The sequence below is a fragment of the Symphodus melops genome (assembly GCF_947650265.1).
Source record: "Symphodus melops genome assembly, chromosome: 3".
NCBI classification, from domain to species: Eukaryota; Metazoa; Chordata; class Actinopteri; order Labriformes; family Labridae; genus Symphodus; species Symphodus melops.
The window spans coordinates 14,550,502-14,562,510 of record NC_136693.1 but is presented as its reverse complement, the minus strand read 5'-3'; the positions used below and the strand labels follow the sequence as shown (position 1 = coordinate 14,562,510).

General features: G+C 38.7%; 1 protein-coding gene across 1 annotated transcript in view; it reads right to left on the bottom strand.

The window, feature by feature from the left end:
- Positions 1-8,157: 8,157 nt before the first annotated feature.
- galnt18b (UDP-N-acetyl-alpha-D-galactosamine:polypeptide N-acetylgalactosaminyltransferase 18b) overlaps positions 8,158-12,009 on the bottom strand; it is a 63,781-nt gene continuing 59,929 nt past the window's right edge. Inside the window, exons 10-11 of the mRNA XM_079339100.1 lie at positions 11,171-11,335; positions 8,158-8,933 (exon numbers count right to left, since the gene is read on the bottom strand). Of these exons, the coding sequence (XP_079195226.1) occupies positions 8,787-8,933; positions 11,171-11,335 (312 nt within the window). The 3' untranslated portion in view covers positions 8,158-8,786. The remainder of the gene's footprint in view (positions 8,934-11,170; positions 11,336-12,009) is intronic.

Sequence of the window (12,009 nt, the reverse complement as noted above, 5' to 3'; positions counted from 1 at the left end):
TAGGCTATTGATGGATTTTCTCCCGTAATATAAGAAGGATTAACGTTTATTGCGCTGTGTGTACCCTTGATAAGTTCAGAGCCAGGTGGCTATAGAAATGAGCCTCGCTGCTTCTAAAGCAGACAACATAAGATCATTGCTCTCCATCTGCTTGACAGATGCTGTTTGCGAGAAATGATTAATTCTGCATTCGTTTGGAGCATTGCACATCAAAGACATGATGACACGAAAAGTACTTAAAAAAGCCTCCTCAATTGAAAGACAGAGGATTTTGAGCTAATGCACCCTCTTAAATGCAGTGTTGGCCTTCATCTTTGGCTGTGTAATAATCTTGCCATTCAAACTCCTCTTATTAAAACAGTTACCTTTTTTCTTATAACAGATATAAAGTGTCATGAAGCTCTTACGTCACAAGATGTCACATGGCACTTCAAGTAACAACATCTCGGAATTTTGTCTTGTGCACTGATGCGCCCACCAAAGGTCCCTGAGTGCATTTGAAGTCCAGTACAGACCCCAAACACTTAATTGAGCAGCTGAAGACTCGGGCATACATGGTACTGAGGCGTAGTGTGGGGATGGTTAGCAGTTTGGCAGAGGTTGAGCGAAGGGTGTGTGAGGGACTGTAGTGATGGAGGAGGTCGCAGAGGTAAGTGGGGGCGAGTTGGTGAAGAGCTTTGTATGTAAGAAGGAGGTTTTTGTAGTCGATGCGGTGTTGTACAAGGAACCAGTGAAGTTTGATGACAATAGGGGTGATGTGGTCAGAGGATTTGGTGCGAGTGATGATCCGTGTGGCTGAGTTCTGGATGAGATGCAGTGTTCATCATCAATGTTTACTTATATTTTCACGATCACTACTTTATAACTGTAACATTCTGCAGCAATTACTGCACTTCCCCACTTGTTGCCATGTTAGTGCTTTGAAAATCATTTTCTGGGCTATGCTGCCTCACTCAGGAAGCCCTGGTCAACTGGCACGCACTGGCTGATTGAATCACATTTCACCAGGGTCAGCTCGACCTATGGCATACAGGCGACATATCAGGTGAATCACGGGCCATAGAAAAGTCAGGTACATTGCATTATTCAGGTAATTCCTTTTAGAATAGTCGCTGCCACAACTTAACTTTCTTCTTACTCACAGGCGTCACCACCAGTCAAGCTGGCCAAGTATTAGGTCAAGTCAGATCCCAGACACGCTGGGCCAGATGGCTATAGGTCATTCATCATCTAGTCATACCGAGCCTCATGTTAGTGGTCGCTGAACCCAATATGCCGGGCTACGTGTCAGGTTAAATCAGACCCCAGATCTGCCAAATGGCTATCGGTCATTCATCAGCTGGTCCTGCTAGGCCACAGTGGTCATCAGATCCAACATGCCGGGCAACATGACTACAGGACATTTAAGTGGGTCATGCGAGTCATTGTCAGGTCAAGAACCTATCCGGCCGCATGATCAGGTAAGTCACTATAACTGCACAGGTCAAATGTCCTCCAATTGTATATCAATAATTAATCACTATATCTGACATTTTATCCATGTAGCCTGTAATGTAAAACCTATAATAATGATTCTACCTTTTGTCTTTCTCACATTATTTTGGGGGGGTATCCTATCCTGCGTTGGCCTCATTACCCCTCAGAGTACATGAAGTCGTCATGATGAAGTCTAGCCCCCAACAGACTTTTTGCATAGATAACTGATCCAATAATTGTTCATTCTCAATTAAGTCTCTCCTGATGGAAATGGAGCTCAGCGTAAGTTCAGATAGGAAGACTGGTGTTCTTTCTCTTATTCATTCACCTTCTCATTCAACCACTCCCCTCAACACTTCCCCGATGTCACACTCTAGTGATCAGCTGACTGGGCGTGTATAGTAATTAACCAACCAGACTCTGCCTCGACCTCTCTTAACCAATTACCCTTCTGCCGTCAATTGCTAAATACAGTCTTTCTCTCCCACAGCCATTCTGTCGTTTCAGTGCAACCGCTGCAACCCTCCTCCGCCCCAGTCCCCTCCATTCAGCTCAGCAGCTTCCAGATTCAGGCTTTAACCCACTTCTCATCACAGCCTCCATTCCTCTTCATCACCACTAATTTCTAGACTCCAGGGTATCCTATCCTGCGTCGACCTCATTACCCGTCAGAGTACATGAAGTCGTCATGATGGAGTCTAGCCCCCAACAGACTTTTTGAGTACATAAAGTCATCAGGTGGACGATTTAAAATTGTCGCACATTCCATAAATAATTGTTCATTCTCAATTAAGTCAATCAATCTTTATTGGTATAGCATCAATTCATAACAGGCGTTATCTCGAGACACTTCCCGAAAAGCCGGTAAACGACCTTACTGTTTGTCTGTTAACATTACAAAAGAGCAGGTAACAAGACCATGCTCATCGTTATGTTTACAAAAAGCAGGTAAAGGACCTTACTTATGGCTATATTACAAGAGCCCAGCTTAATCAGTCATTGCGTGGCAAGAAAAAACTTGCCTTTCACAGGCAGAAGTCTTTCCTGATTAAAATTACCTTAATATACTATAATAATTAATAATATTATTTTCCACCACTAACAGTGGCACACAGAGAGAAAATAAGACTGAATGACTGATAGACAGATTGTGTGCGACAGGTGCAGAGAAGCTGTCATGTCCTCAGTCATACCTGCATTGAAGAGCTGACTTCAGAATAGCACGCATTTCAAGGTGGCATTGTCACATATACTTAGGCTTCACAGGATTCAACAATAACCAATGACGTGAAAACTCTCATGTCTATTAGCTGCATTAAATCACAAATCTCTCATACTGTGCGGAGCTGTTTGTGTTTACTTCATAAAAAACTGAAATATTTCAGAGAGAAGAGCAGAACCAGGAAAGTCTTCAGCAGTGATAACCTTCGTGATCATTTCGTCTGTTCCAGAGGATCTCGTATGCAATGCAGCTCTGCATGCAGGAGGACAAGAATGGAGTTTTGCTCTAATGCTCTCAAGATGCCTGTTTGAGTAGTGCTGCAGAAGAGGAGGTGCAGAGTCTAAACCCAGATTGCAGCGATAAGCCACTCCTGGAACGTAGAATGTGAGTCCACATACTTTCTACTCATTAGATGAAAGTGGCTGTCACAAATTTCAGGTCAGTGGTGTCAGGGGGTCGGTATTGTTAGTAGAATAAAAAAAAAAGACAATTATTTTTTGTCACTGCAAAAGGAAGCAAAAGTATTTGTCTGGCCCAACCTAATGTAGCATGTGATAAGCGAAAGCACATATTCCCCATAAAAATATGTAAACAATAAATACACTCGAATTTTTGTACAACATACACAAATAACATATTCAGTGTGAACCAGTGAGCATAAGATGTCCTTTTGGGTCACTTTTTATCACTTTGCAAAAGGCAATGCTTTCCCCCCATTTATATTATACTATTTATTATACACTTCAATTTTCACTTCTGGTTTCATGATCTGACCCTTTATCTGCCTTTCATGGCTGGTCCAATCTACCCATGCTATTTGCTCATAGTTGGGAAAGTGGTTGCAGCAGGGACATGTCTGCACAGTTTGACTCTGGGGACAACTGCAGTTAAGCCAGATACTGATGAATACAAATGTGATCAGTTGTTGGTGAATTGTAAAAACAAGGTGGCTGTATTAAGCATAATTTTGAAGATAATATACAAAAGATAATATAGCTAAATTGTTTCAGGTGTCCAATATAAGCAGCTGAATTAGGAGTAACAGTATTGGACACAAGCTGTGGCTCTATTAGTTTTTATACAGGATAATGTACCCTGCAGTTTTGATTCCATAATTATTGGTAGTGATTGATTTAGTGGCAGCAGATGCCTGCGTCATAACAGGATTAAGAGTCAATAGCAATTTTTAATGTTTAATCTGATTCATAGGCTTCCTCTTAAATCATCATCTATCACTGTCAAAAAACAATTCAACTATAATTAATAACATGACACAACATATATATCCTCTGAGTTGTTAACACTTACTGAATTCAGCAATACAAGAACAAGGGAAGTCTATTGGGGCTATAAACCTCATGGCAGACTGAAACTACTTCAGGCTAATCAGGTAGCTTATTAAGAACTTACTATGAATTCTAAATCTATTAATTCAGCAAGTAAGTACCGTAGTTCTGGGTCTAATTTCAACATACTAAATTTTATTTTTATGTTAGGGGAAGATCAAAAATAAATTAGATGTATGTAAGTAATTCTGTTTGTTAACTGCAAAGAAAAAATCCGCCTGCAATGAAGCTTGTTAGAGATGACTTGCCTCTCTATCAGCCTTTTCATCCGAGCCTTAATTTTTTCATCTTGCAATATAACTTCATTTAGCCTACACTGTAGAAAACCCTGATCACCAGTTTGTTCTTTCACTGCACACACAGCTTGGACAGAAATGCATAAAAAACCAACACTGTCCATTTTTCTGTTTAAGTATTTCAACGTAACATAAAAAGGGCAAAAAATTCATCTACATGCAAGTACCTCCTGTCAAATCTCTCTTTCTTGGAGATTATGCTCACCTATATCCTGACTTCTGGGATTCTTTTAGAATATGCAGTCTCAGAGTTGTCACCATGGCAACACAACTACAAATCAGATTCCCTCTCACAGAAAATAATTACTGTGACATTTATCCACATGTGAAGCTTTTGGGCTGTGAGGAGGAAACACAGAGTTCACACCCACGTGCATGTTCTACTAAATCTTTTTTTACAACAAGCAAAAAGTGTTTGTTTGTCGTAGTTTTTAACTGACGATGTATTTCTTTTGCAGGATTTAAGTTTATTTTCAACTGTAGTGGCTGTTGTCTCACTCACCCTGCAGTATAGACAGCCTTTTTTTGTAGCGAGGCTACATGTGGCTCACCTGCAGCAGAGAGAACACAGGAAACCTCCTTGCTCTGGATCCTGCGGGGGCGTTCACATATTCTTTTGTTCCTGACAAGCTGCTTCCTTTAACCATATGGTATTCAAAACTCTCCTGACTCCCCTGATCACACTGCTTGCTATGAGTTGAATTTGTATTGTCTCTGCATTGGGTTTGAAAATAATGTCAAGAAATTACAGGTTGTCTCTATGAGTCATATCCCACATGAGGTGAAACGATGAATAACAGAGTGATATAAAAATACAGGTAAAGAGGGAGTTCTGAGGTGATTTTAATTGTATTAAAAAAAATATTGTTTGACTTTATGGAAAATACTGCCTTTTCTAGGGAAAGACAAATACGATGATCTGCCCTCATGTTTGAAGGGTAAATATGAAGCTATTGCCAGTTACAAGTTAGCTAAGCTAAACGCCATTCAAGGTCACCCATACGTGTCAGAGCAGAGCTTTGTGGTTTTTCATTTGAAAGAGTTTGCCCAAGTGTGCTCAGTAAATCACATTTTTGAGGACTGAAACGTGATCAGAAACTCATTAAACACAAAGGAAGTGGTGAAGATTTACATTCTATATGAATTACTCTAATGAACTCCAATGGGTCTTATAATCCTTTAAATCAAGTACACCATGAAATGTGTTTCACCTAGATTTATGAAATTTGGTTGGCATGTGTCCTGCCCAGAGCAACAATTTAGATCCCTTACCTCAAAACATCTATACCCTTCTTGACAAGTTTATAAAATTTGCAGCGCCACCTTCTGGCAGCAGGCCACAAGTGCTTATAAATGATCATTTACAATACCTATCCTGGCTGTTGAACCCCACTCAAGAATGAGAAGGCAAGTCATAAATGTCCTCACTAAGGGCAACTATGAAACCCTTAAGTCACCATTTAATGGTGTTTTGCCAAAGTCACTTAATATGTGCCAAGTAAAGGGAATTTTTTTTGGAGGATATTTTAATAATTGAATATTAGACATGAGGTGAAGGGTTTGGCATTGATGTGCCCCCTAAAAAAATTTAAAAAACAGCCCCCAGCACATTTGGTCGGCATGCTTCTTGGAGCCAGCCAACCAAGCACTTAATTCAACTAAAAAACGTTTCATTTTGGTGTACGGGAGACCATGATGAGGAAAAGATGTCAAAAGGGTGTACAGATGTCAAAAAGCGGGGCCATGCCCTTGCTGACTGCTCTGTGTCCCATATAGACGACTGCAGCACTCTCTGGAAAAAAGGGCGAGGGTCCTTACTACCAACAGAAACCAGATCACTCTTAGTCACGTCCCAGAACGGAACAGATTCAACATTTTGTTCTGTGGTCGAATTTGTAAAGAGAAGGGAATGGCCACTGTAATCCCACTTTAAATAGTTAGAGATTAATATTTTCTTGAAGGTTTAAATTGAAAGTACACTCTCCTGAGCATGCTACTTAATAACATTTCAAATATGAATAACATTTTCGGGTCAGTATCAACAGAGAAGAAACAATGACATATCTGTTAAAAGTCAGCATTCATAGTCTGTTACAAAGAAAATTACATTTTAAAAGGACAGGTAGACATATTACTGCATAGGCTTCATTAAAAGGAATCTTTTTTTCTGAAATACTGTCTGTGACTCATGGTCAGACAGAGTTAGCTTGCCGTGACCCTGTTCGATGTCTTTACGCCACATCTCTGTTGTTCACTCCAACCTTAAAAGTTATTTTCGAGCAAAAAATGTTGTGCTGAATCAAGGTGGGAAATAAATGCATTTATGTTCATAGTAATAAATTAAGTGAACACATAGATTCCCAACTTACTGTCATTCTGAAGCTAAAAGTTATATTGGACAGTTATATGGAAAGTGTAAAAGCAGGAAGTAAGGTCAAGTGGTCATCCAAAGGAGGATGTTTGTATTGTGCAGGACATTACAGCCTTTTTGAATTTGTTGCATTCAAAATTTGAGCATGCAGAGGCGCTTTTATTGCATATATTTAGATGTGTTAATGAGGTAGGTCCTTGGGATGAAAGTAGGTTTTCATGTATATTTAATGCCATGGTTTGCCCAGCACGACTTGACTGTGGAAGCTAATGAGGACTGACATGTTGAAAACAGGCTGTGCAACTTGTCTCTTCCCCAGGTGCAAACAACAGTCAGAGCAGATAGCAGTCCTGTTTCTTGGCTTCTGCCAACGTATTTGTCATTACAAACTGACTTCAAAATAACCACTTTTTTATAAACACAGATTTGTTTGCACCCTTCTGTATTGTATTGTTGTTATTGTTTTAAAGCCTGATCTATGCTTTTGGATGGGGACTTTACGTACACTACTATTTGTCAGTCAGTATTATTCATGAAATCTCTTCAAAAACCTGGGTGACTCATGATGTGAATTAAAATGAGTTCTGATCGTGTACACCATGAAATGTGGTACAGTAAGCTATGACTTTAGGTGCTATATGTTAGAGGTGCTGGCGGATGGATTTTGTAGCTGTTCCTTTTTCTGAGTGTGTTTAAGAAAACACACAGATTGGAAAAACACAAGCTACAGTAATAAAAAAATCTACGTTTGACAACACTTTCAGCACAGAAAATATAGACTACAGACATATAATAACAAAATCATATAAGACACATTATGTGGTATTAAAAGAGTGAGATATCAATGATGGTTTATTTACATTTGACCCTTCTTATTGGATCAATCTTACTAAGTATCACTACACAGTAAGTAGCAGTTTAGTAGCATTATTAATATTATCATAATAATATCAGTAATCTCATCATAATCTGTAGTGTTTATATTGAAAAGGCTAACACAGCATGTGTAGTGTTAATTACATGTCAAAACAGCATTTTTGTCTTTTGTCCTAAATGTCTCAGATGTGAACAGTTACGCCTGTTTTATTTTTATTCACTTTTCAAACAGGCCATTTAATTGCTTATATTTGACCTGTTTTTATGATTCACATTTCTTTTTTGTGCAAGTTCCTTCGACATTGTTGTTGGCGTGTGAGTTCTGCTAAAATGGATGTGACCTACATTCACTGATGTGCCTGAATGTAACTCCATGAACCTCAAACCATGGCAACAGTTGCCTGACTTAGCAGTGTACTTTATTTTGCCGCATCTGTGTTGTCTAATTAGTGAAGAACTTTATGTGTTTTATCTGTTTGCATATATTTCTTTAGCTGAAGAGGGTTACACACTAAAACGCTTTTTTAATACAGATATTCTTCACAATGAAAAATTGGGTTGGTATCTGTGGAAGATTCAAGTGCTTTTATTGTTCAATTAAAGGGTGATGCTATGAGTTTGATAAACAGAAGGGGAAAAAGGCAATTGCACTCAGTAGTTACAATAGTTTTTACTGTTACTTATTACAAATATTTACACTTAGAAAATAATCATTTTCTGAAGCATCCCACATTTCCCCGACATCTGTACAGCTGAAACCCATAGTAAACCCAGAAACCTGAGACATTAAAAATCAGATAATTACAGCAGGAACAGATTGAGAAAGCTTGCTACACAGTAGCAATAATGATCAGTAGAAAACACATTGGACCCAATACTTCTTTTTAGTCAACCAATATCTGACGGCACCAGATTTACCACAAAATATACTAAACATACTACTTTTTCAAACCTGCAAAATATTTGCCAACTATGGCTGATCCAGTAGGCAACATAAAATGTTTAACATTTATGATGTGATGTCAACTGCTCATCAGAGGACATTGTGGAGTCGTAAATAATGTTAAATTGTGCCCATCCTTTCACACATAAAAAAAAACAAAACCAAAACATCTTGCACTTACACGTGCACATAAAAAAACCCACCCACATTTTTATTCCTGTGTGCTTTTCACTGCAGCGTGCCTTTCAGCAGTTGATCACAAAGAGCTGCTAAACAGGACATTTGTAATAAACCATTTCTGTTCCGTGCATTTCTGCAGAGCCAGTTGGTAGCCAAACTCATTGTCAGTGCTCGCCACAAGCTCTAAGCATCTCTTTGATTTCCTGTTCTGAATGGATCCTCCCTGAAAAGATAAAAGCAGGATGGTTAAAATTGAGCTGTGCAGCAAGAACACAATTGGTGTTCTCAATTTTACTTAAAATCCACACTGCTGTGAACACGTGCAGATGTCAGCTGCTCTGAGCATTTTGGCTGATTTTTACACTACCCTGTTGATAACATCACCATGGCTTGAAGGTAAAAAAAACAAGGTAATTGCCAGTGAAGTCATTAGCAATCTCTCTGGCAATGCTTAGGTTTGCAGAGAATATAATAAATGAGAAAAATCATAGTGAAATACATGAAACATAAAGCACACCAGACAAAAACATTTGGGTTTTGTGGAGGAAGAGATGCTGAAACAAAGGCATTAGGGACTGTAGAACTGCATCATTAGTTTCCCAGCTATTGTAATATTTTTTAAATAAATTATTAAATGTTTTAAGATGAGAGTTATGCCTGAAGGAAGAGCAAAACCTTTGCAAAAAGTCCCCCCCCCCAAAAAAAAAAAAAAAAAAATTCTAGTATACCCTTAAGAAACGAGACAGGATTTTCTCATTACAGCGTCATGGTCGAGCAAGGACAAGTGACTGAAGAGGAGGTCTTCAACAGTCAATGCTGTGTGGAGACGGCTGAGAGGAGAGAGCTCTTTTCAAAACGATGAGGGGAAAGCAGAGGGATGTGGGAGGAAAAGACCAAAGGATTTGACTGGTTGTACAGACCGCGAAATGAATTATTCTCTCTGTATTTACACAGACGTTTGGTCTGTCTGTGAGGTCCAGGAGACACTATTTTATTGATAACAGATTGGTTATAACTACTGAAAGTGGACATTTTTTGGACCACCATGTACTGAGATCCTAAAACAGCTCCTAAAAGCAGTAAATTAGACAATCAAGGAACTTTTTTTTTTACTAGAAGTAATAACAAAAAATATTACTGTACATTCCACGGCAAGGCAAGGCTAGTTTATTTATAGAGCACCAATCATACAGACACAGAGCTAAAAACAAAGCACTTATGACATTATGAGCTTTAAAATGTATGTCATTTAGAAGGAAGAAAACATTACAAATAATAAAAGAATAGCAAAGAACATATTTCTGGCTCTTTTGGCAGGGAGAGAAGGCTTCTGTATTCTTGGTCCAGCCTACAAAACTCTCATTTGGCCAGTTGTTCCTCAAAACAAGGTCAAAGCTTACACCTAAAACACCCCCACTCATCCAAGTTATTCTGGTGGTGCTTATTAAAACAACCCCCAGGAGTCGGCTGATAAATGTACATGAATGTATGTGAACTGGTAGCATGTGGGGTGCTATAGTATACAGTAAATTGGATATACTATGCTATATACAGAACAATAGGTGTTTGTTACTGGGAAATAAAAAGAAATCTCCCACACATACTGACAAAAAGCAACAAGAAAAACAAAGTCATGCCATCCCTCCTACTAATGTTTACTTGTTTTCAAATCATAAATATCAACACCTTTTTTATGACTCATCTTTACATGCAAGCTCACATTTAAGATATTGAACTCATCAATGAAAAGCTACGTCATTTTAAAGAGCATCAGGTTAATGCAACTTTCAAATCAAAGTACAGTAATGCATGTTATCTCTGAAATGAACATTTTCTAATACCTCATACTTTCTGCTGATAGGTTAATCTTGGCTTGACAATTTGCATATGTGCACATTTCATGCACATTTCATGTGTGATAAACGTCAGAATAACATGATATGTTCCAGTTCACTACAAGTTAACTTAATGACCTCTTAAAGTTCCGTGTGAGGATTTGTGACAAAAACAATGTGGCAGCAGCCATCCACATGTAAGGAATATTGTTCTGCTTCGAGGAAACATTTTGATATTTATACATCTTTAGCTGAACAAGACGTTGAGTAACATGAGTCCTTTTAAGCCCAAACCAAAACATGGAGTAAATCCAATTCTCCCACTGTCAGGGGCCATTTTAAGGTTACTGCATGTTCTCTTTACAGAGTGTCTGCAAGCACTGAGCTGCTAATGAAGAAAGACAATCATTAAGTTTCAACAAGTGTTCGCTACTAAATGAGCTGCAGGATTGAGTGGATATCCAGTCAAATAGTAAATTAAACCACTTGCATGATTAAAAAGCTGCCTCCACTGCCTTTTCTCCTACCTCGCTCAACAAACAGCTCAGACTAAATAAGATAAAATGTGGGTTATTTAACCTTGTATTTCCTGACCATGTGTGGGGTGTGTGTCATGGATTGTTACCTGAGTAAAGAGCCAGTGGAGCTTCATGCGTTTGGCTGCAGCGTAGCTGCACTCAATGAGGCGCGGCCTGCTGTTCACATCTACTAGGCACTTGTTGTCGTCGTCATCAACGGTGGGACTGAGGAGCCCAATGTGTAGCTGCTGGGTACTTGTGTAGTACACATTCTACAAGAAAAAACATCTAATTTCAAACAAACTGTTAAGAGATTCACCGTTAAGAAACCCTGGGAATTAAAAACAACTATTCTAGAGCTTGTATTTTACCAAGTAAGTAATAAACTGTGCATTAAATGAGGCTTGCTCTAATGTTTTGGGAAATGATAAAATCTATATGAAGGTTATTTACATGTACATTAAACATGAGTACAGTTATCCTGTTAAAAGGAGGATGTGGAAAAAAATACATAAAAAGACACTAATAATTAAATCAGGAATTGGGAGACAATGAGACTAATTGTTCCCTGGCTGATGAAATCCTGCCTAGTTTATGTTTCTTTTACAGGCAGTTGTTTTTTTATATAAACCTAAAAAAATCCCCAAATCATTTACAACAGAGAATGTTTTGTTTTTCAGAAAGGAAAGGATTAGTGGTATAAACACAAGTTGGAAGTGAGAGAGAGAGAGAGAGAGAGAGAGAGAGAGAGAGAGAGAGAGAGAGAGAGAGAGAGAGAGAGTGAGAGAGAGAGAGAGAGAGAGAGAGAGAGAGAGTGAACCTCAGAATTTAACAGGGGCTCTAATTCTGCAGCGCTATTAGGAATCCATGATCATTTCTTTTTTCTAAATAAAACATCTTGTCCATGTTTGCGTATTCTGCAGCTTGTTCACTTTTACTCTTATCC